The following is a 25,844-nucleotide window of genomic DNA, read 5'->3' as shown; positions in this document are numbered from 1 at the left end:
GAGGCGCGCCGATCCGTTGTAGGGTTTTAGTGAGACGCGCTGATCCGTTGTAGGGTTTTAGTGAGGCACGCCGATCCGTTGTAGGGTTTTAGTGAGGCGCGCCAATCCGTTGTAAGGTTTTAGTGAGACGCGCTGATCCGTTGTAGGGTTTTAGTGAGGCGCGCCGATCCGTTGTAGGGTTTTAGTGAGGCGCGCCAATCCGTTGTAGGGTTTTAGTGAGACGCGCTGATCCGTTGTAGGGTTTTAGTGAGGCGCGCCAATCCGTTGTAAGGTTTTAGTGAGACTCGCTGATCCGTTGTAGGGTTTTAGTTAGGCGCGCCGATACGTTGTAGGGTTTTAGTGAGGCGCGCCAATCCGTTGTAGGGTTTTAGTGAGACGCGCTGATCCGTTGTAGGGTTTTAGTGAGGCGCGCCAATCCGTTGTAGGGTTTTATTGAGGCGCGCCGATCCGTTGTAGGGTTTTAGTGAGGCGCGCCAATCCGTTGTAGGGTTTTAGTGAGACGAGCCGATCCGTTGTAGGGTTTTAGTGAGGCGCGCCAATCCGTTGTAAGGTTTTAGTGAGACGCGCTGATCCGTTGTAGGGTTTTAGTGAGGCGCGCTGATCCGTTGTAGGGTTTTAGTGAGGCGGGTAGCGGGAGGAAGGGGTAATAAGAGCCATGGCGTTCCTGCAGTGGCGGCGCTTCGCCTTCTTCGACAAAGAGGCGGCGCGGGACCCCGCGGGAGGCGCCGGGGCCTTCGATGGTCCTCGCGGCGCTCAACGTCAGCGTGTGCGCCTGCGGACGCGGGCAGATGCTCTTCGGGGATATCCTCTTGGCCTTCCCCGCCGAGTCGGGCGAGAAACACAAAACAACAAGGCAAATACCCCCCTCGTGTAGCGCCTCCTCGCAGGATGTTTGGGGGGCGAGTTCCGTCAGCGAGTAGCACCTAAGAAGGCGGAGACGGCACACGAGGAGGAGGTGGGTGCTCAGCGCCACGCCCGGCCGCCTTTGTCTTCCGCAGCGGCGATGTCTTAGACACCGCACCAGGTACTCATTTGAGGCCGAGTCGGCCTAGGGGAGACCCGGTTCAGACAATCGTCACCGGTGTTGGTCGTGAAGCGGGAATCGAACCCGGGTCGGCGGCTTCCGTAGCGCGGTGCGCTAACCGCTGTGCCACCGCTCTCTCGGGCAGACACCGCTGAGTGTATCGGGGATTGCGGTGGGTCTCATCAAACTTGTTGGTGTGCCCCCCCCCCCCCAAAAACAACACCACTGGTCCATGCCCCCCCCCCACCACCCTAGGTTATTAATGCTACAGAGACATACATCACATGCCCTCGCCATGCCGGTGATACGCGTTTGTCGTGTGCGGTGTCTTCATGTTTCATGCAACAACGTGGCCCCCAAGTTGTGCGCGTTCCAAATGTCTCCTGCGCGATATTCCACGCAGCTTGCCCCGACTCGCAGTGTTGAGAACCCCTGTACTGGCTCGAATAAGGTTGTGTCCGCGCACTTGTACCAACACAAAGGTTTGGACAAATGGAATTCAAATTTACAAATCAGGGTTTGCGTTGGGACTACATTGATAGCGTCACAGGCAGGAAATGCATGTTATATATGAACTGACAATTGTGTGGGTAATAGAGCAGATGAGTTGTATTTTATGGAAAGTTAGGCATAATCTGTGAACATGTCTGCAGTGACAACTCGTGCGATGCTCTTGAAGTTCCTTAACACGCGCACATTTCGAAGGGAACATTCACTTCCTCAATCGGAATCTGCAGCTGAGCAGCTTCAAGGCGTACGAACTGCGGGTGTCGCACCTGTACCAGCTGAAGCAGCACAACCTGTTCGTGTCGGTGGGCGAAGACGAGCAAGGAATCAACCCCATGGCAAGTCAATTCTGATGCTCGTTTTGCAGCCAATGGGAATGTGAAGCATTGCAAATCGATATTCCACATTGTCAAGTAACTGCATCACTAATTAGATATTTTAAAACGCTGGTTTTGAATACACATCTCGTAAAATAGATTAATTTATAGCCCTTTGTAAATCCACTTCTCGGTGAAGGCCTACCCACCCTTTTCGGTCATGGGCAGGAGCCGGCAACCAAAATAACAAGAGCCATTTTTCCGAATTTTGTAAAAATGTTTGTGAATACACGATTGTGGTCCTTAATAAATAGCGTCACCAAGAAAGTCCTTAAAGAGCCGCATGCGACTCCGGAGTCGCAGGTTGGCGACCCATGGTCATGGTGTCGTATGACCAGGCGCCAGCACGCTGGTCATTGTGGGTTGGAGAAGGGGCCCAGGGCCCACGCTGGTCATTGTGCCACCTCTAATCTTTAGTTTTGTTCAATAATTCAAGACATTTGAATTATACATGTGCATGGCATTCACTTATTACTTATAATCGCTAAATAATGTTGCTTATTAAACAAATTGGCTTTCCTATTAAGTATAACTCTCTGAGGAAATTGCTCAATTACGTATTTTTGTCTATTCGTCAACATAGGTAAAAGTGTGGAATATGGACAAACGTGACAAGACGGGCATCCCACTGTGTTGCCGCATCTTCAGAGCCATCCCCAGCAACAAGCCGACCGAAGTGACTTGCCTCGCCATCCATGAGGGCCTCAACTACATGGGCATAGGTGAATGCCTGACACTTGGAGAGTGTTTTAGCATTTGTGAACATTGATAACGAGAGACCCTGGAAATATGGTCATATAATCCAAATACCAGGAAACATACATTTTGTTTTCAACGAATTCCTCAATCAACTGTCCTTCAGTTGTAAGTTGACCATTTTCCTCTGCTACCCTCATTGTCTAAAATTGCCATCGACCAATTTGTGTTGTTGATTTCCTGCCACTGTTAAGTCCAGGCTCAAGGCATTCATTATTTCCTCTGCCAATGGGCCTACTTCATTTATTTAACCGACCTACTGTTTCTGTACAGCGTCCTGAGATACGGTTGGATTTGGACACGTTGAAATGTTTTGTCATGCGTGGGCGGTTACTGGCTGCTGTTTTGCAAGTTTTGCAAGTGAGGGCCACTGCTGCGTTTGTGCTGCAGGATTCACGGACGGCAGCGTGGTACTTATCAAGGGAGATATCACACGTGACCGCCACAGCAAGACACAGGTGGTGCATGAGAGCACGTACCCCATCACGGGCCTGGCCTTCCGCCAGGTGGGCAAGGTGATGCACCTCTTCGTGGTGACCACCGACAACGTGCAGGTGACTATATCCATTTGTGTGGTTTAATAACAGATACAAAAAAAACATACACCTTGCCAGCCTTTATGCTGAAAAATTAAGAACCCGTATTTGAATATATATTTTTTATTGAATATTCATATTTGATGCATTTAAATCACACTGCATATGTCACATTTTAATAAAACATTTAAAATGAACAATGTTTTCCCACTGTTCTCTTATACTAATTTTCAGCTTGTTTGTAGCTTCAACCATTGATTTTAAAATAAATAAGAAAAAGTATTTTCATTGTATTTGTAAAATTTTTTTTTACTGTGGCTTCAAACAATGCATTACATATACATCATCAGCTACCATGATCTGTTCACTGCTGAATGAAGGCCTACACAAGCAGTCGCCATCTGTCAGTCCTGTCGTGAACACAAACGATGTAGCATCTACACACGTGCTGAATAATCGCTCCTTGTCGGTCGTAGATGTTCTCTACATGTTTTCTAAATACTAAGGTTTCTTCTCTACTCTTGTTTTGACGTTCCCTAGTCATACATACTCCAGGCAAAGATTGAGCGGCACGTGCTGGACCCCCACGGATGTGCCCTGCGCTGCTCCACGCTCAGCGACCTCTCGCAGGACAATCAGTTCATCGTGGCGCGCGACGACTGCGTGTACATGTACCAGCCCGAGGAGCGTGGGCCCTGCTTCGCCTTCGAGGGAGAGAAACGCCTCGTGTGCTGGTTCCGCGGATACCTGGTCGTCGTCTCCAAGGACTCGAAGTCCATGCCTAGGTGGGTCCACGTTTCGTGCAGCCCATTTGAGAAATGTCGAACCTTTATGAGTGATCAATGATGATGATGATAATGAGTAATTCAATATAAATGGCCAATTTTAATAAATCTGCCTGTGTGGCCCTTTTTGGAATTCACTTCTGGATGAGGGCCTCCCCACGCCGTGCGCATTGTGGGGGGTTATTTTACGTAATATTATTTTCCGTAATATTATTTTCCGTATAAGGGTAACGTGTCTGGCAATGACATTTTAAAATCTATTTTCTCTGGGCTAATAATTTGTTTACTGACTCTTAAAGACGGTGGTAATTTCTGTAATGAAGACCAGATGTTAAATTTACAGATCGTCCGGCAGTGGCTTGGACCGGCAAGCGATGGACATGCACATGGTGACGGTGTACGACTTGGAGAACAAGCTGATTGCCTACTCGGCACCCTTCCCTCACGTGGTGGACGTGCTGGTGGAGTGGGGCTCCCTCTTTGTATTAACGGGCGACAACAAGCTGGTTGCCCTGCATGAGAAGGACACGCAGACCAAGCTGGAGGTAAGGAACATTAACTTATTGTACCAGACAAAAACAAATCGATCCTTTCCACCCTAAAGAATTCAAAAGACCAGGAAACAAAATAATTTGTTTGATATATTCCTTGTCTGCATTATCTTACTATTATTGGTTTGTTCAAAGGTGGTTATATTTCTGCTCTTATATATATATATAAAATAACTCAAATAGTTCAAGAATAAGAAAATTCAACAAAAATGGGAAAAAAATATTTCTTTTCCATAATGTAAATCTATTGGAGAGTGGCGGAAAACTTTGAATGGAGCAACAGGTCACTCAAGGCACCCAATTGATGGATGGCTGAATTACATTATTTTCAAATTATATTAGTATTGCTTTATCTAAAGAGTTTTTACACTTGTCAGTCACTCTGCTTTTAACTCTAGAACCAAAAGGAATTTAGATGAGTCTCTATGTATTCAGTAGCCTTCCTATGTAGGTGGTCACAGGGATGAGATGACACCAAAGGTGCCACTCCAACAAAAATGGGTAAATGTTGAAAAAATTATGAAATCCATTGGGTGTGACAGCTGAGCTTAGGTTCAGGCATGATGGATGTACCAGGTACAGTAGCAGTAACATGCATTTAATTACCATCACAACAGATGCTGTTTAAGAAAAATCTGTACGTGCTGGCTATCAGCGTGGCAAAGACACAACACCTGGACACGGATGGATTAGCAGAGATCTTTCGGCAGTATGGGGATCACCTGTACAGCAAGGGAGATCACGATGGAGCCATCCAGCAGTACATAAGGTGCGTCAGCTGATAGAGGCATACGAACACTGCATTGAGAGCACTTGTCTTTATTCTTATGATGTTATTAATAACACTGGTCAACACACTTTTTCTGGCATAAGATATTCCAACGGTTTTAAGGTAATTTTGGGGTGCTGATTCCAAATCTGGCATCAGTTTTTGTCTATCACATCAGGTTTTTGAGATATCAAATATTGCATTTTCAATAAAAACGGCAGAAGAAAATATTAAATAAATGTGGATATCTACATAAAATGATATTATAAACACACTATCCTAAAAATACAGCACCATATTTTAACACTAAAGCAGTCACTGACTCGCAACAACTTGCAATCATAAGTGACAGAGTTAATTTCGGGTAAAATCAATGAAAATGGGGTATGCCGATAGCATAAAATGAGATGTGATAGAGCAAATCTGAGATCAGATTTGGAATCAGCACCCTGAAATTAGTCTAAAACAGCTGCTGCAAAAGTCCAGGCCAGAAAAAAAGTTTTTTTTTTTTGACCAGTGTTATTTTACGTGAAAGTATCTGAATTGTGACTTAACACATGAGTGCAATAAATGTGCATTAAATTTAGAGCATTGGTTTATGAGATGTATACTATGTGTAGTGTTGAATGAGGTTTATTTTTTCACCAGGACCATTGGCAAGTTGGAGCCGTCGTATGTCATTCGCAAGTTCTTAGACGCTCAGCGAATCCACAACTTAACGGCATACCTGCAGGCCCTGCATCGCCAATCCCGAGCAAACAAGGACCACACCACGTTGTTGCTCAACTGCTATACCAAGCTCAAGGACAGCTCTAAGCTGGAAGAGTTCATAAAGGTATGCTGGAGTGTACTTAAGTAATATTTTGTATTACTTCCAAATTGATGTATAAACTACTACTGTATTAATTCTTTAGCATCGTGGAGAACATTTCGTCATGTGGATATATGGTCCTTAAATGGGAATTTGGACTAATCTACACTGATCTGTGTGGTAAAATATGTTCAAGCCCCATGACTGACCTGGTATGTGAAGGCCTTCATACAGCAGTGGATTGACATAAGGGCTATGAATGATTACCTTCACCATTATACATTTGTCTGGAGATGATTAACAAACAAAGAAATGTCTTCCCCAGCAACACTTTCTTTTGTTGAAAATTGTAGCTTGCATTGTAACGTTAAACGTGCGCACCTGTTATGTTAACAGACGAGTGAAGTGGCGTTCGACGTCGAGACGGCCATCAAGGTGCTCCGCCAGGCAGGATACTATGACCACGCGCTCTACCTGGCTGAGAAGGACGCACAGCACGAGTGGTACCTCAAGATCCAGCTCGAAGACATCAAGGTTACTTTTTAGCCATGACCTCTGCAAGCTTCACCACTTTATCACTAAAATTGTGTTAATCTCACAAGAGTTCTAGCAAGAATCAGAATATTTATTTATACTGGAGGAATCTGATGAGTTATAAAGCTTTTTTTCACAGATGTCCAGTAAGAGACGAGCAAGACTCAAAGGAGGCTCCTATATAATCCCTTGTCATAGTCATCTCTTTGGCATACTTCTGCGATTGTTTTCGCTGTGGTTGTCCCCGCCTGATGACGGACGCTTGTGTTGCGCCCGAAACGTCTTGTTTTATTTTATTTTCTCTACCTACGTGACTTTGCCGAAAGAACCAATCCTTGCAGTCACGAAAACTTCAAGTCTAGAAAGCTTTTTATGATTTACTAATCATAATGCTTTACTGCAGGGGTCCTCAAACTTTTTAAACAGGGGGCCAGTTCACTGTCCCTCAGACCGTTGGAGGGCCGGACTATAGTTTAAAAAAACTATGAACACATTCCTTTGCACACTGCATATATCTTATTTTGAAGTGAAGAAACAAAACGGGAACAAATACAATATTTAAAATGAAGAACAAGTAAAGTTAAATCAACAAACTTGCCAGTATTTCAATGGGAACTATGGGCCTGCTTTTGGCTAATGAGATGGTCAATGTCCGGTTCCATATTTGTCACTGCTAGTTGTAACAAGTGATGCAAGTGTGCATCCGTTAGTCTAGATCTGGTTGGAGATTTCAAATGTTTCATTCTGAAAAAAGTCTGTTCACAGACATAAGTGCTGCCAAAGATGGTTGCCATTTTGAGTGCATGGTTCCTGAGATGAGGATATGTCTCAGAGGGGAGAGATGCATAGAAATTATGAAGGCTGCTTGACTTGAATGCGTCTTTCAGAGAGTCACAATTCTGCAGTTCAGCCAGTTCCATTTGGTAAATTGTATCCACATTTTCAATGTCAATAGAAAATGGGTTATGGAAAAGCTGTATGTCCTGTTCATGGAGATGAAGCTCTTTAAATCTAAATTGGAACTCCTTTTGCAATTTTTTCCAGTGAATCCACACATGTTTTGTTTGGGAATGCAACCAATGGTTTTTCCGCTAACAGATTTTGAGTTGTGGGGAGATGGCAGAAGTTTTTCTCCTTCACTTGTTTGATAAGGAGGTCTAATTTTACTTCAAATGCTTTGACATGTGATTGCATATCACAGATGAGCTTCCCCTTTCCTTGAAGTTGTACATTGAAACTGTTGAGTAGCTCTGTTACATCTGTCAGAAAGGCAAGGTGCCATTTCCCTTCTGCATCATTGAGCTCTGGTACTTCTTTGTTTTTTGAAAGCAGAAAAGCTGTAATCTGTGGAAGTAAGTCATAGAAACGTTTCAAAACTCTCCCTCGACTCAGCAAACGGACTTCTGTGTGGTACAGAACATCTTCATAGTCAACATTTAGCTCAGACAGAAATTCCTGAAATTGTCTGTGGTTTAGTGCATGAGCTCTAATGAAGTTAACGCAAGATACCACAATTTTCATAAGAGTCCCACTTCAGTGATTTACTACACAGTGCTTGTTGGTGGATGAGGCAGGGTATGGCTTTTGGATGAGAATGGTTATGTTTGTCCATCTCTTGGTTAATGCGACCAATTACTCATTTCTTAGACCCCACCATGCTAGGAGCACCATCAGTTGTCACACTGGCTAGTTTAGCCCAGTTCAGCTCCAAACCATTCACAGTTTGGCAAACCTTTTCATAGATATCCTCTCCTGTAGTTGTTCCTTTGATGCTTTGCAGTGCAGCAAGCTCTTCTGTGACTTCGAAATAGTCATTCGTCCCACGAATAAAAATTAGAAGTTGTGCAGAATCACGAACATCATTGCTTTCTTCGAGTGCCAAGGAAAAATAGGAAAGTTTTTTGTGGAGTTTTGCAAATGCTGATGCAAATTGTCTCCCATTTCTTCAATCCTCTGTGTAATTGTAGGTCCTGAAAGACTCACTGTACTAAATAAATCGGCCTTCTCTGGACACATCTCTTTGGCAACAGAAAGAAGGCATTCTTTAACAAATTCTCCCTCCACGAATGGTCTGCCAGTACACGCTATTAGCTTAGCAACTTGAAAACTTGCTCGCAGTGATGAAATATTTAGCTGCTTCTGCTTCACAAAAGTATTTTGCTGAGTTGTTAATGTATTTTTCAGTTTTAATATTTTATCTTTTCTCACTTCTCTGACCAAACAATCATATTTATCTTTATGTTGAGTTTCATAGTGTCGACGTAAATTGTATTCTTTGAACACAGACACTATATTCTGGCATATCAGACACACAGCTCTTTCCTTGTACTGCATGAAAAAGTAATCATAAGTCCACTGTTCTTTGAATATCCTACACTCCGAGTCAATTTTTCTCTTTCTTGACATCATTGTTTCCTAGGGAGTCAAAATTGCTATTAGTAAAATACCAATATATATACAGCGCTACAAAAACAATATACCAGCAATAACTTTGCCCACACAGAGACATACAGACTGCACTGCCCATCAATGCAGTCTGATTGGGGGAACTCCGCTTTTACCCCAGGCTCACACTGGTGCGGGTGCCATTAAAAAGTTAATTACACCTGCAGTTTTGTTCATAGATCGCAGTGCGATCTGCGAACTCGCATAGGAATCTGATCGCATGGGGGAGAAGACCCATGCGATCCGATTCCACTGCAGGAAAAAAGAAGGCACATGTGCCTTTTTTCTTCCGAATCTAATGCAAGTTCAGCCATACAAGCATATGGCTGAACTCGCACTGCTCAGAGATCGCAACAGTATGAACCGGGGCTTACACAACATACAACATATAACCTCATACAACTGAATAGCAATCAGAATATAAATGCACTTACTGTCATTTAAATTGGGTTTCCTACTCCTCGGCTGTCTGTCACTGACCAGCACGGGAAAACAGCAGGCAGCCCCTCCAGCCCAATTAGTGACCATGGGCCGGATAAATGTCCTCGGCGGGCCGCATGTGGCCCGCGGGCCGTAGTTTGAGGACCCCTGCTTTACTGCTTCCTTACAACAGGTGTGAAAAACTAAGTCAATTTAAACTGTATTTTGCGAATCATTTCATACCGTCTCTCTGGTGCATTAAAGTAGCATGCCATAACAGTTATTTAATATTGCAATTTCATGACTGAAATATGGGAATAAAGTCTTCCAGCAGGGTGTGTTTCTTGTATTGGACTGCTGCAGAGGAGCACAGTATATCACCAACTAGATATGCAGGTGTATGCGGTACGTCACCAAACTATGTTATGGTTCTCTGAAGGCCAAAACTAGATCTTGTTTTTTTTAACGTATGTAACTCAAATCACATCTTTGTATATCGCATGCTCTAGTTAAATATTATGTCAGTCTGCTATCTTCCTTGGGAAAAAAACTGTAATTGTGAATGTAAGCAAAAGTATATTTCACAAGTCCCAAAACATGCTTTGTCTTTTTTCTTTCCCCTTCTGCTTTGTGGACGTCACTCACGTGTGCAGGACTGCCACAAAGCTCTGGTGTACATTGCCAAGCTGCCGTTTGAGCAGGCCGAGAGCAACCTGAAGAAGTACGGCAAGACATTGGTGCAGTACGCCCCAGTGGAGACGACAGGGCTGCTCAAAGTTCTGTGCACGGGGTACCGGCCGCGAGCTGATCCCCACAGCGGCGACGGGGATACCTCTGCCTTTGCGGCAGAAACTGAAAAGGTTAATTCAGCTCCTTGGTTCTTTCGGTAAAGTCACGTAGAAAGGAAGTAATAAAATAATAAAAACATAATAAAATAATTCTCACGACGTTTCGGCCACAACGCAAGCAGCCGTCTTCAGGTGGAAAACAGGTCTGTCACGTAGACAGAGTCTGAATGGCACGCTCCAGGCTTGGAGCGACTATTTATGCTGGAATGGAGGGGCGAAGAGCGTCTTGACAAAATAATTTGCATATCAAGAGGAATTTAGCATATTTATGGGAAATGCAGATATGCGATTAGTACTACTTGTGAGATACGTAGGAGGATTGGCGAGGGGTTTAAAGTCATTATGCCCATGCATTATGCAGGATTAGCAGTATCAAAGGGAGGGAATAAGGTTAGAATTAATTAAGGGAAGGAATGTTAATAATATGGTGCCGCAGCAACTAATATGCTTATTGACTATACCTTGTCATATTACACTGTTTTATTCTACCCACTCAACTGTATAGCACACTGCTATATATTCACTATAAAATTACGATACTATATATTACCTTATACATTGTATTAAACATTACACTTTAATACTATTTATTATATAATGTGCTATACACTATACCATTGACCGTCGCGTGAAAGGTACTAAGAGGAAGCAATGAAATATGTCAATGGGAGAGTGGTGATAGGAAGCTTGCAGCGAAGCAAAGAATCCATTCCCTGCGGAGAATACAAGATATATAGTCAATGTCAGTGAGTGGAACGCGGTCTAAAAGTCACCGTAAACGTGGACACAATCAGTTAAGATCCGAAATGGTTTATTACGTCCTTCCAATGATTGCTAAGCCAGAATCCATCTTCTCAGTTGAAATTGTCTCTGTGTTTGTATATGTGGATCGCCTCATGAACGAATCTCTCATGGTAGCCAGATGGCTTGCAGAGAACCTCTGTCTTGGAGAAGTCGATATCATGTGAACCCACTGAATTGTAACAGTGATCTGCCACAGCTGAGGTGTTTGTCCTACCGTGTTTCAAGTCTGCTTTATGTTCACGGATGCGGTCCGAGACATGTCGTTAATTCAGTCGCACGAAATTCCCTCTTTGAACATAACAAGTAGAAACTAAATTGTAATGTTTGCAAGAATAGAACAACGGCATGACAAATTCTTGAGCAAGAAACGTCTGCCTGGCACATCCTTGTTTTTTCCTCCCACGTTTGTAAAAGTAGCTGCCATACACATGGCACTGTGGTTTGCTTTTTTTAAACATGAATCTATAAAGGCGAATTGAACTGTAAACGGTACATGGATTTGCTGTAACTAAGTGAATGTAATTGTGGTCCAGGTTGGATGCGTTTTGTCTGCGTTGATCTGACGTTTTCAAATGTGTACTCGCGCAGGCAAACCCGGAGGAATTCATCCACATATATGCCAATAACCGGGAGCAGCTAAAAGCATTTTTGGAGCACATGGCTGAGGTGCAGCCACGATGTTCGCAGGGTGTCAACGACACCTTGCTGGAGCTTTACCTGTGCGATTGGATGCACGAGACTGATCCACAGGTGTGCCTGCACCAGAATACGATTCATTGCTTAGCTATTAGGTGTTGTTGATATTAAATTATGTAAGTAGGTGCAGACAGTTAAGTGGGTTGTATATCTCTATTTCTCTCCTTTTGCTGGTGGGAGATATTGAGATACATGAAATCAGAGACATTTTACTTAACACATTTTCCCATTGTATATTTGTACCTCTCTTCAAGGGGGTATAAGACAGACCACTACCAATCACTGCTTAACCAGGTTGAACTTTCTGAGCGTTTGGTAGGTATACTTTTGCCCAACTGGTTCGGCTGTTTGTCAAAATATATTTACATTCATGTTACACAATGACAGCTTTAATTGAGTTTGTTAGACATACCATAATGTGAGTTGAATTCCAATAAAAAGTACACAGATGACTAAACGTTTGTTTTAAGTTAACTCATAATCATGCAATTTTAGTTCTGCCTTGCAAACATTAATATGTGTTGATGCTTGTGTACATATTTCATGTTGATTAGGCTCAAGTTGTAGCTCATCAGTCATATTATTCAGAGGGTTTAAACAGAAGAGAAAAGCAGGAGATGCAAGATATTAAATTTTTTAATAACTGCATTGTGTGGTGGAGCAAATGGCTGCAGTGTTCACAAACGCAGCAGGCATTTTATCTCTAATAGGAGCACATGGAAGTAATGACACTCGGTTTTCTTTCGTTTTGATGAGTTAGAAAAAAAAGAACCTGGAAAATGCCACAATGGCTTTGCTGACGAGCGGAGCGTTCAACAGCAACTTCGACAAGGCCCTCATTATGTGTCAGATGAACAACTTCAAGGATGGCATTCTGTTCCTCTACGAGAAGGCACAGCTGTGAGTGGGCACATTTTCCGCTTTATGAACTCTGTAAATATTACTGAATAATAAAGTTACGTTTGCCATGACTCATGAGCATCCGTTGTTGAGCACTATTTGCGATATTGCAAAAAAACATTTATTCCGAAGATTGAGAGCCTAAGGGTATGGGATGATAAAGTGAAGCAATTAGGGAAGAAAAGCACAGTGTGGCAACAGCAGATGCTGGATGCCTCATTAAATGCACTCCTTTGGCAAGTGTGACCGTAATGATTTTCTACATCATTACATGTGTGTGGATATAAGAATTCTGCGTATTTGTTTCCCGGAGCAGATATCAGCAGATAGTGCGGTTTCACATGGAGAGCGATGACTACCAACGTGTAATCGAAGCGTGCAAGCGCTACAGTGATCGTGAGAGCTGCCTTTGGGAGCAGGCCCTGGGATATTTTGCTCGGAAGGAGGAAAACTGTCGGCCGTTCATCACGGAGGTGCTACAGCACATCGACCAAAACAACCTCATGCCGCCCCTTCTTGGTAAAACCACCGCAGCCACATTGCACATTCGCATTCATAAACATTGTCAATGTTATGACTGTTAAATGCTCTTTTCGACATTTATAATTATCACAGTTCCTAATGTACATACCATTGTCAATCAATTGTTGGATGAGGGCCTCCATACACCCTATAGGTAATAGGGAGAGGGGTTATCTGATCATACTTCACCATGCTGGTCAGTGCGGTTTGGTTTGAAGGTGGTTCTGAGCATAGAAGGACAGTTCAACAATGTTGCTGCGCGGCCCCCAACAATCCCACAGCAGTCTATAACACCTGTTGTGTGCATCGTGGTTGCCCTTCCAAGCTCTATCCAGGCTCCACCGTGCCGAGTTTTCAATATCTGTGGGGTCGAACGTATTCTTCTGGGTGATTTGGTCAAATGTTCCTGATATTAAACTTATTAAATCTCTGTTGTGGTACGTACATATTGTCAGTGGTGCAGACCCTGGCTCACAACTCAACAGCCACACTGGCAGTCATCAAGGACTACATCATCCGGCGGCTACAGTCAGAGTGCGAGCAGATAGCGGAGGATGAGCAGTACGTGCGTGGGTATCGAGAGGAAACGGAGAAGATCCGTGGCCATATTGAGGAGCTGCGCACCAGGTGTGTATATGTGCTGGAGAATAAACCATCACACGAACTCTGGTCATCCTCACAGCAGCTTTTGACTGGCCATCGAACAAAGATGGTCACCGCATCGCGCGCTTTCAGATGCGCTTCTGTGGTTGTCTGGAACACTCTTCCTTCTGATATTAGGAAATCACTGGAGCTATGCACTTTTAAATAATCTCGATTGAAAACAAATTTTTTTAAAATTGCTTTTTGTGTAGTTTGTTGTCCTTCCCCCAAACCTCCGATTAGCATGGTTATACATAGAAGTTTTACATACATATGGGTGTGTGTGCACAGTTACAGCACCACTTGTACACTAAGCCTCTTTGCCCACCAAGGTTTTACTCAAACTGTAATACACAATTGTAGTAGTTGTTACTGTAATCTAGTTTCTAATGAACTATTTGGATCTTTTAATAACCGTCATGCATGACTATGAAATAGGAACAATTCGATTTTGGAAAATAATAAGTTGTCGAAGTTAATACATTTTTCTTTAAATAAAAAAAATGTACAGCAATTAATCTTTCTACTGTTTTATCAAACCTTCCCTATACTTGACCATACTTCGCCATGCTGATCAATGCAGTGTAGGTTTGTGAAGGGAGGCCTAGGACCAGTTCATATATTGCTTGCCACTGATGTTATCCTTGGCCACAAATCAAGCTCGGGTCGCTGAGTTCATAGCGCATTGCGCCAACCCCTAATAATATTCTCAGTGTGAAATATGGGAAAAGACTGTCTGTGTTCATCATTATCAACTTATTTGCATTCCTGAAGCTATGCTTATGTTTCATTGGCTTTTATTTAGAACTAAGTGATATCTTTTGAGACAAGTTTTCATTTCAAGGGAGACCTAGTATGATTTATTTACCCTTGAAACAAATGACATACATTTTTATCATGGTTGTGACTAATTCCCGTAGAGTTGCACCGGTACTTATCAACAATGTATTCACTGTTACGAGGAAAGGTACTTACAGATGAAAAAACGCACTAGACAGCCGTTTAGTGACTTTATAAGTTGATGATTTACAACTTTCTTTTTTCTCCACCAGTGCGAAAATTTTTCAGGTGACAAAGTGCAGCGTGTGCAAGCATCCGCTGGAGCTACCATCTGTACACTTCTTGTGCGAGCACGCCTACCACCAGCACTGCTTCGAGGGCTACGCCGAGAGCGATGCCGAGTGCCCCGCCTGTTTGCCCGAAAACCGCAAGCTGCAGGAGCGCATTCGCGCTCAAGAGCATTCACGGGACCTGCACGAGACGTTCCACCACGAGGTGTGTGTGTGTACAGCCCTTTAGTGAATTCACTGATGGATGAGAGGGGCTGTCGATGTTCTATGTGGTTGTGGGGGTTACCTGACCACACTTCCTGCCGGTCAGTCCGGGTTGGAGAAGGCAGTGAACATACACATGGTATCATCTCCGATTAGCACGTTTGGCTACGAACGGTGTGAAAGAAGTTAAACATACATACATATAAATACAACACAGCAGTGGATTTTTGCTGCAATGCCCTCTGCTACCCACTACATTACCCAGGAGCTTTTAAGAATCTGATGTGCATGGTGGCCACCCTGCCGCACACTATCCAGGGTCAACCTGGTGAGCTTCTGAGATCTGATGAGATTGGGAGCATTCTGATTTATTTAGTTATAACCATGAGGTATTGTATCATTTGGTAAATATATCCAACAATTGTTGGCTTTTTTGGTAAAGTCACGTAGGTGAAAAAAAATAAGAAACATCGTGATTTTATTTAGTGATTTTTTATTTTTTATCTTATTTTTATTTTTTATTTTTTCACCTACGTGACTTTACCGAAAGAACCAAAGAGTATGGATCCTTGCAGTCACGAAAACTTCAAATCTAGAATTGTTGGCTTAGTCATCCACACAAAACTTTTGAAACATTGATAAACAGAATAATTGTTCCCTATAATAAAACACAAATGGAAAATTGCTGAATATTTATAGTTCTAATTTTCATAAAATTATAACAATTCGATTTGAAAAACAACGTTTGTAGACAATGCCAAATTTTCTGTTGGTAATTATGGTCCCTGGAAAAATATCACATTTTAATGGGTCGTTAACCGCTATGTATAAAGTTCCTGCTTTATTACATATTGCTGAAATAAGTTATACTCTTCTGTCACGATTGTCTCTCGACAGCTGCAGCATTCATCGGATGGCTTCTCCGTCGTGGCCAAATACTTTGGTCGCGGAGTGTTCAACAAGATCACGCTGGTGACGGACAGCACGGCAGGGGGCCGGCGCGTACCAGTGGGGGGCGACCCTGTGCTGCAGAGAGAGCTCCTACTCATGCCACAGACAGGGCGCATGCTCTGAATACCCACACATCACGCAGCGCTTGGTACTTGTGTCATGGCTGTAGGTTCTACGCATGAGAAAAAAAAGCTAATGCTACACATACAGAATCTGTACAACTTGGTGTAGATATAAAAGGTGCATTGAACACGGTGATATTGTACGGCATGATTAAAAGTGTTTTTTGTACATAGTGTTAAATGTCATTCATTTGCTTCCAATACTCTATTTAACAAGTGTGTAATAATGTGCATACTTTAAAATATTAAAACGGCTAATGCATTAATAACGTGAAATGCGTGCAAATATCCTGATGAATGATTAAAACGATCAGCTTGTTTTTTCATTGTCATTACTTTTCAGAATTGGCAACGAATAGTAATTGGTATGCAGATACAAAATGCTTGCAGATACAAAATCGCATTATATAATTAGCAATTTCATAATTTAATGCAAGCATCAAATAAGTGTCATTTCTTGGGTGTGTATTTTATAACCACTGCCAATTACACGTCGTCATTGTCTATTACGTAACTCGTATGACTGGGAAGATGAAAACTTGTTTTAATTCAAAGTTGGGCATTTCTTCCTCTTTCAATTGAGATTTTTAAACTCCAGAAATACACTGCATTGATAGAGAATGCATTTCCTCTGCTGCTGCCAAACAGTCGAATGTGCGTTGCTGATTTGCACATCCAGAACTGGAGGTACGGGTTGGTGGGTCACGTCCAGAGGTCGCAAATGGGTTTTGATTCCTTACCCGTACCCATACCCGGCCGCACCAGGGTCGCAAACGGGTACCAGTATCCAGACGGGTACGGGTAGCCGGGTATCGGGTAGGGTACGGGTATCGGGTACCTGGTTGCGACCTCTGGTCACGTCCGTCTGTGAATCACAATGAAGCTTTGCTGCGAGGAGATCAGTAGATGGCAGTGCAGGAAATAATCTGGGTTGAGCTTTTTGTTATTCCGTGGAATGTGATTTTCTGCGGGTGCTCGGATTTCCATACCACAAATGCGCTCATTAAAATTGGTCAAACATTCCATTGCAGCACCCTCCCTGAAAAAGTGTTGACGGTGAAGATTTACTTTCTGGATTAAGGGTATTTTTTTTATTTAAGTGATTGGGCTTCTTCGACTCTGCCCAATTTGCGAGTTGATTCCTGTCGGCCAAGTTGCATGGCTGGCTCGGCCGGTTCGGTTTAAGCCGCAGGGGAAGGTCAATCCTATAAAGTGGATGATGAAGGCGGAGGTGAACGTATTGAAGGCATGGATTTGTGGTGAGGGTAAAAAAAGCAAAGGTTCAGCCCTGTGGTTCCTCGCTCACGCAACTGCTGGCGAATATTATGAAGCCGTTGGAGCTATGTACTTTTAAATTTAGATTGAGAATAACTTCTTAAGAACTGTTTTGTGTTTAGCTTGTCCCCCCCCCCCCCCGCGCATCTCTGATTAGCACAGTTGCTACGTATGGTGCGAAAGAAGTTCCACGTACGTACAGGGGCCTCCACTAGAGAACCCTCAATAGCGATGAGGGGCCGTCCATAAATGACGTCACGGGGGGGGGGGGTTTGAGCAATGTGACGTCACATCAAAACCCACAACTTTAAATAAATATAGACAACACGTTCTACTTCATTAAATAGACTTTTTAATACATGTTTTCTCCCAAATCCCCGCGGTGCCACGAGGTGGCCAGGAGATTTCAGCACAGAGAAGTTTAAAAAGTTTCAATTTTTTTAGTTTCATGAATTTGGTATAACCCTGTGAGCCATTCGGCTCTTGAATCGGGTTGACGTCCCACACTTGGGGACGTTTGTTGACCCCTCGTCAATGAGTGGTGGGTTTTTCTTCGTGGGATTCGGTTTTCTTTCAAAACTTAAGCTCATCAAGGACAGTGGACTTCGCCAAAATTCACTAATTACTGGACTCTTAGATTTAAAGCTTTCGTGACTGCAGGGATTAATATTCTTGGTTCTTTCGGTAAAGTCACGTAGAAGGGAAATAATAAAATACTACAAATAAAACAATTACATTCTCACGACGTTTCTATTGCAACACAAGCAATCATCATCAGGTGTGAAACCCACGGCAAGAAAATTTGAAAAAAGTGGCCACTTTTCTTGCTGTGGTTTTCACACCTGATGATGATGATTGCTTGTGTTGCAATCGAAACGTCGTGATCATTTGTATTATTTTTACTGTTTTATTATTTCCCTTCTACGTCACTTTACCGAAAGAACCAAGAATACTTGGACTCTTGTTGCAATATCTCGAAGCTGTGAATGGGCTTGCATCATAGCAACTGTTGTCTAGGCAAGCGTTGTCATGGCAACCGTCGTCAAGGACTCGCGGCCTGCGCTGAGGCCGAGGGCGAACTAAGCCTACGGTCTTTCCTGGTCTCGCGGGGCGGAGCATGACGCACCTCGACCGGCGGGGAGGCCAGGCCCGAGCGCCCCTAGACGGGGACGGTGAGGAGCAGCAGCAGCAAGATACGATGGCAAAGGAGATGACGATGGAAGAGATGATGATGGAGGAGGAGGAGGAGGGCACCCGCTGGTGGGAGCTTTGCGCCGCGTTCACGGGCTCTGAGGCGGGGGACGTGGAGGTGGGCCGGGCCCTGTGGAGGTCGGCCTGCCTGGAGCCGCCGCTCGAGTCGCGTCTCGTCTCGGCCGACATCGGGCAGCGGCTGCGGGTGGCGGACAGGGAGCGGGGTCCACGTACGTGGTTGCAGTTGGCCAGGGATTCTTTTTTCTCATACTCTTAGGTTTTTTCACGTAGGTAAAAAAAGAAATAAGTATTAAAAATATTTGTATTATTAAGTTTTACCTACGTCACTTTACCGAAAAAAACCCCCCGAAGAGTATGAATCCTTGCAGTCGCGAAAGCTTCAACTCTGGAATTTATTTTTTCTCATCGCCGAATGTTCTCCGGGTCGCTGGCAGAGCGTGCTATACGTGGTTTGTGCGTCTCGTGGCCACAGCCAGCAGCAGTTCGAGGTAATGTGGCGTGTGCCGGCTGAATATAAAGCCCCCCGGCCTCAATTGGCTGGGTTTGACTGAGCGATTAAGGAATACACCGAGAGCCAGAGAGGCACGTCGAGACGCAACAGAGGCACTGGGTTGGAGAGGCACAGACGCACGTCGAGAAATTGACACCTTTGGAACCTCATTTGCCAGTAGCTAAATATGATAATTGTTTTACCCTTTTATCTGGTGTTGGACCAGATGACGCCTCTTGGCGTCATCTGGTCCAACACCATGTGAGACTAGGCTCTAAGGACAGCTGTCTCGGGTGTGGACCAATCAATTTCAAGGACAGTGCATACATTATCAGAGTTGTGTGTTTTTTGTTTGCATTCCGACTGCAGGTATTGTGGTCAATGCAAACAAGACTACTTGTAAAAAAGGTGTCAGTTTTGTTGCCAGATGAAAGGGTAAAAAACAGTTATCAAATGGACACCTGTAGGACAGAGAGGTGGTGGCACACATAGAGACATGCACAGAGAGCAACTTTGGTGTGTTATTCATACTGCAGCATCGTATTTGTGGGGTTTATATGGGTACTCGTGTCTCCTCTCACAAGCCAAAGACTAATTAAAGGTATTTGGCAAACATTCACAATGCAGGACCCTCCTGAAAAAGTAGTGAGACACTCAATGAGGCTTTGCTGGTAAGATATTCTTGGTTCTTTCGGTAAAGTCACGTAAAAGGGAAATAATAAAATAATACAAATATCAAACAAGATATTACAGATCTCAAACCACAACTGACACCACAGATCAGTTTAACAAGTAGGCTTATGAATGACTCCACAGAGATTTGGTAATAAAAACTGGCAGGCACTCACCGCTGGTTATAACTTAGTTACGATATTTCAAGGACTTACAGAGTGAAGTACACAGAGTCTTCACAGAAAGTGTGAAAGATAAACACAAGCTGACTGATGAATTTGTATTGGCATGTGTCTTCAGCAGGAAGCGATACTCAGGCACCACTTTCAACTGACGCAAGTAAGCTGCAGATGAATCAGACACGTTTACATACAGACGGCTATCCACGTGTTTTTATTAAGGAATAGCAATGCACGGTTTGATTGTACACGATTGTAACAATATTAATTTACAGCCAAATTAAATCTTAAAGTATCCATGGGTTCGCTCCCGACCCTGACGTCTGCTGTATATTTGGAGTTTGCGTGCCTCTCTCCCCGTGGTCGCGTGAATTTTTCTCCGAGTCCTCCGGTTTTTCTCTCAACATTTAGAATCAACATCACGGCGTTTAGAATATATAGCTGCTTCTATAAATTTCCATGATAGGCCACTTCGTTGAGCTATCATTTGTGATATGACTTAATCTAAGTTGTTAGACTGATGGCCTTAATCTAAGTTGTATTGTGGTTGTTGTTGTTGTTTGACTTGCATCCCACTGGGATTTTTGCACAGTGTTGGTGTACGGTGCTTTTTCTGCAATATTTTGCTGTCCTTTCTTGGATTTTCTGTTTGCACTTAGTCACATTCACTTTAAGATGTTTTCTTGTTCATGTTTTTGTTTTTTGTTTGTTGCGGTTGCACCCGATTCAAGAGCCGAATGGCTCACAGGGCTATACCTAATCAATGAACTTGAACTCTGTGATAGTCAGGTCGCTTCTGAAAAAGAGCGATATAGCTCAGTGGGCCTTATCTGGTAAAATAAAAAATGGTTTAGTTTATATTTGACTATACTTCACCACGCTGGTCTCTAGGAGATTGTGAAGGCGGAAGAGCTCGGCACGGTTCAGATATATCTCGCCTCTCATGTTTGCCACGGGCGGAAATCTAAGCCCGGCGCCACTGGGTTCACAGTGCACACATTTATACTGCATAGGGGCCGGCCATAAATGACGTCACGCGATTTTGGACGATTTTTGACCCCCCCCCCCCTCGTCACACGGCGTCACAAAAAGTCAGACCCCCCCCCCTCAAATATGACGTCACGAAGCTCTGCCCCCCACCAAAAATAAAACATGCTTCAAATCCCTTTAAACTATTGTCATTGTAGTGCGTATTTAATGTACCGCTGCACTCTGATGTTGTGGGAGAATGTTTTTTTATTAAAAAGTCTGTTTAATTAAGTAGAACGTGTTGTCTATATTTATTTAAAGTTGCGCATTTTGATGTGACTTCACATTTCTCAACCCCCCCCCCCCCCCTTGTCACACATCGTCACAAATGTCTGATCCCCCCCCCCTAGGTGCGTGACGTCATTTATGGACGGCCCCATACAACATATAACAGACCGAAATTTATTTCACTTAATGATAAAATGTTGCATTATAAAGGTATATTTTGTATGTGAAGTAATAATTTTGGATTTTAGAAGTACAGTATTGAGAAATGTTTTACGTGCAAGAAGTGTTAAATAACTCATTGAGTTGCTAATTATAAAAAAAAAGAATAATGAAATGTATTTGTTTCTGGCGTGATATTTGTAATGTCTGAATAAAACACCAATGAACAGAAGTAAAATGATTGTCTCGTAATTTTTCTACCATGTCCACAGAGGAGCAAGACTTTTCCATGAAGACAAGGTTAAAAGAAAAAGTGGAAGAGAGGGCCAAATATGAAAAATGTGTGCGTATATTAATAATATTATTGATGTTGTGTATGTAGCTTCCCACACCTTTGCGTTTAATAACACACATCAATTACATGCTGCCTACCATTTCTTACACCGATCATGTTGAACAATTATGCACGTGTGATGAATGTAAATCATCGTGTTCCTGTGTTTAACATTTTATCAGGCGAAACGTCGTCAGGAGATTCTGACTTTGCTCCGTAAGCAAAGGGAAGACAGGATGAAGGTAACACATTACTGTACAATCGAGTATTTGTTTCTCATCGTCATCATCAGGCATGATCAACCCACTGCTGGGTGAATGCCTCCCCAAGCTGTTGCATCTCTGACGGTCTCGCAATGACGCATTCATTTTTTTAGAACGTAAAATTAACCAAGCGAAGGTCACATTGCCTGCAGCTTTCGAGACAGTGTTGATGTTTAAAATAATGATGCAGTCTTACGAGAAACAGTCATCTGGCACTGCATCGTGCATGCATTATTTCTGTGCCATTTTGAAGAATGGGGGGGGGGGGTGAGTTTCTCAAGTATAATATTATGGGTGTATCCTCAAAATAGCATTAACTGGTGACTGTCCATAGCATTTTGCTTGGGTGTGTTTGCAGAATCACGAATTGGACCACTCCAAAACATTCTTTAGCTGGGTGTGTGTCACATGGAATCTGTGTTTTCACGTTACACAGTTTATCTACAGTACATGGCTCTGAAATATAAATTTCCCTCTAGCCTTTTAACTGCCGATTGAGACGAATTTAACTCATCCCTCTTTTACATGGAAAATGTTGTTGAATCGTGATTTACACAGAGATTGCTGTGTTTCACCACAACTAGTTGTGAGCTAATTTGTAATGCGTGGGTTGCTGTAGGGGATTCGTGAAGGTGGGAAACACAGGCATGGCAGTCTCTAAGTATTGTACAGCAATGGATTTTGCTGCAAATTCCCTCTGCTCCCTAAACTGTAGTCCCACAGCCTATTACGCCTGTTTTATGCATGTTGCCCATCCCAGCACGAACTGTACCCAGCCCTTAGATCTGACAAGATCAGGCACATTCCAGGTGAATTGGTCAGAGGCTACTTGAATCTATCAGTACAGAAATCATTTTCACCAGTACATTTAGCTTCAAAAACGAGAATCCCTCTTCTTTCACCATTATCTCATCACGTGTACGTCTTTATTATTGTACATCATCTTCATATGCATGTATCCTCTTTATACATAAAAATGTGTTGAAATGACATCGATAGCTTCAGTGTAGTGTACAAGCTATGCAATTATATTCGATGTGTGTACTGAACGGATCTGCTCAGAAACCCCTGAAATGGTTGGGTGATTGGCGTGATTTTTACAATTTTTCTTTTTACGGTCGTGCGTTCTAAAATCTCTCATGGAACAGAAAGAGCTGGTTTCCCTCCCATACAAACCAAAGTGATGCCGAACTGCACTGGTACGAACTGCACTCCACCCAACTCAAGGTGTGTTGACTGGCATCTCTGCAGCATGGGTTTATTAACAGGAGATATGAAGTCGAGCGATGAAGTAATTAATTGTCCCTGTCTCTTGGGTGCTGTTTTTAACGTTAAAAAAATATGTTATAGCTAAATAAGATATGGTCGTTATCACTTAAAGTATATTTGGTAATAATACTAAATAGAGGGCTCAATGGTGTACTGTTAAGTGATTATTTGTGAAAGTTAGTTGCATTATTTTATTTTGCTTGTTTACCAATCAAAGCCTCACTGAGCCTCAAGACCCTTTTTGAGGTTTCTGACACGTTTTCTTTTGCAGTAAAGGATGAATTTGCTAAGTGTCATCCCAATTAAGCCATTTGCTAGTGATTTTTTAGCGATGGTGTGTTTGGCAAATACCATTTTGCACGATTTCTTTTAACTCTGTTGTTGTTGTCGTATCCTCAAATCTTGTAACTCAATTTTAACCCACTTCCCAATGTTGTATCGACTGCAAACTTGGTATACTTATGTCATATACTGATGACAATACTATATTCTATCATAAAAAAAAATTACATTATTTTTTATATGTTATGTTTCGGCTTGGGTCTAATGGTCCACGGTCAACTGACGTTGGCTGTAATTGGCTACGGTCCCTTACGTTATGGCAAGCTTCGGGGCCACTTCCTGGAGTCGTGGAGTTCTGCCATTACTAGTAGATTTCTTAAAAGCGTGTTTAAAAAAAAGTTTTTAAAAAGATTATTTTAGCTATGAGAGCCGACTGGAGGACCTGGAGGAAACTCGTGCAAAAACAGGGAAGAACATACAAACTCCACACAGAAAGGCGTTCGAGTCTGGAATTGAACTTTTGGATTTCTTGTTGTGACGTGCAAGTCTTACCAGAATCAGAATCTTAAATTCGACCTAAGGCATCCAATGAGCTATGAAGCTCTTTTTGCACAGATGTCCAGTCGGGGCGAGTCAGAAAGTTAGAATAATGCAAAAATCTTTCGGAGTGCAAAGTATAGGTAAGGTAAGCAAGTCACTCAAAATAAATAAATACACATATAAATGCAAATTACAAAAGTATATCAATTCCTGACGATTTATTAATAAATAGAAGCTTGGGCAAGGCAGACAGTCCCATACCACAACAATTATGCCACCCTGCTACCCAAATTGAGTGAAGTGTTTTATTGTATGACTTTGCTATTGATCCTCAAGCATTATCATTTTCCATGAGTGTCATACATATTGAATATCGATAAACATTTCCGCGTGTGTTTGCTATCAAACCTACAAGCCTCGTTAATGATGTTGCCTCTGAACACTCACAGTCGATATTTTTGAAATGCTTCACGCTTTTTTCATAAAAGGTAACAATTGAGGCTGTTGACAAAAATGACAGCCTGTACAGCATGCATTTGTGAATGTGTCTGATGGGATTGTGCTGCTGTTATTATTACCGATAAAAAGAATGAGGCAAGATGCTTGCACGGACGAAAGTATACTCTTTGGTTCTTTCGGTAAAGTCACGTAGAAAAATAATAATAGATCACGACGTTTCGATCGCCACACAAGCAATCGTCCTCACACAAGCAATCGTTCCCATCCGAGGACGATTTCTTGTGTGGCGATCGAAACGTCGTGATCTGTTATTATTTTTCTACGTGACTTTACCGAAAGAACCAAAGAGCATGGATTCCTGCAGTCACAAAAGCCTCAAATCAACATTGTATCAGAAAGTGTTGTCATAATAATGTAGGATACCCCCAAGTGTTCATCGATGCATGATAAAAAATCTCCCACAAAAAACATACAATTATTGGACGTTAACCTCCTACATAGACATTGGTTTAATATGCGATGTACGTATACAAGTTGATACAAAAAATTCCATTACAGTTAACAATGTTAATGTATGTGTATTGTGATTGGTTCTTTTTGTTGTTTATTTGTTCATCTTCTCAGGGTCCCCATGTGAACGGGATTCATTAATACAAATGCGAGATTGCCTCCGTCAACACACACCCAAGGGATGACCAACAACATGAGAGTGTGACGTTGGCAGTGAATGTCTGACTGATTGGTGTGACGTGAACATGTGCTGTTTAGAGAATTGGTGGCATCTGTTTCGACAGCAAGACTGTTGGCTGTTTGTCCATCATATATTATCAAACATAAAATCAGGCTTCGAACAAGGCCTCTATTGTTTATGCTGCGGTTAATGTTGCCCTAATTATTCAACTGTGCATGTTCCTACAGCATGAATAGTTTTATACATCACACATTGCTGTGTTGTCAACTTAACCACTTTGTTCAAATAAGACTTTCGCATGCTAAAATCATATATCACCCCTTGATGTGTGTACGGAGATGTCGGTGTGGTTGAAACTGTTTCTGATACAGGAGTCTTATTCATCATTGTAACCACTCATAACCACTAAACAAAAACTTTAATAAAAATACAATGCTAAATATTTTTGAGGGCGTTGTGTGAGGGTTTGTGCGTATGCTTCATTAAAT

The 25,844-nt window shown here is 42.7% G+C and overlaps 2 protein-coding genes across 4 annotated transcripts; both read left to right on the top strand.

Moving 5' to 3' along the window:
- The first annotated feature begins 640 nt into the window (after positions 1–640).
- VPS11 (VPS11 core subunit of CORVET and HOPS complexes) lies at positions 641–16,593 on the top strand. The gene is given in 17 exon segments (XM_061560609.1): positions 641–742; positions 744–801; positions 1,721–1,869; positions 2,492–2,630; positions 3,055–3,218; positions 3,741–3,985; positions 4,329–4,530; positions 5,154–5,305; positions 5,954–6,140; positions 6,513–6,650; positions 10,169–10,375; positions 11,756–11,917; positions 12,624–12,763; positions 13,080–13,282; positions 13,741–13,912; positions 14,980–15,202; positions 16,099–16,593. Coding segments are annotated over 17 exon segments (2,805 nt in total). The 5' UTR covers positions 641–655; the 3' UTR covers positions 16,276–16,593.
- A 1,986-nt stretch (positions 16,594–18,579) lies between these two features.
- On the top strand, positions 18,580–25,806 carry HOATZ (HOATZ cilia and flagella associated protein). Of its 3 annotated transcripts, none has more exons than XM_061560607.1 (6): positions 18,580–18,970; positions 20,224–20,262; positions 21,791–21,861; positions 22,035–22,094; positions 23,264–23,314; positions 25,290–25,806. In XM_061560607.1, the coding sequence occupies exons 1-5, from the start codon at positions 18,667–18,669 to the stop codon at positions 23,297–23,299; spliced, it is 510 nt and encodes a 169-aa protein (XP_061416591.1). In that variant the 5' UTR covers positions 18,580–18,666; the 3' UTR covers positions 23,300–23,314; positions 25,290–25,806. The 3 variants fall into 3 exon arrangements, with proteins under 3 accessions (XP_061416591.1, XP_061416590.1, XP_061416592.1); XM_061560606.1 differs by having other exon boundaries at positions 18,587–18,970; positions 23,264–23,342; positions 25,290–25,798; XM_061560608.1 differs by having other exon boundaries at positions 18,591–18,970; positions 20,227–20,262; positions 23,264–23,342; positions 25,290–25,793.
- The last annotated feature ends 38 nt before the right edge of the window (positions 25,807–25,844 follow it).

Source organism: Lethenteron reissneri, chromosome 26, assembly GCF_015708825.2.
Source record: "Lethenteron reissneri isolate LAM-NWPU_2019-01 chromosome 26, ASM1570882v1, whole genome shotgun sequence".
In the NCBI taxonomy this organism is placed as follows: domain Eukaryota; kingdom Metazoa; phylum Chordata; class Hyperoartia; order Petromyzontiformes; family Petromyzontidae; genus Lethenteron; species Lethenteron reissneri.
This window is presented reverse-complemented; position numbering and strand designations above follow the sequence as displayed.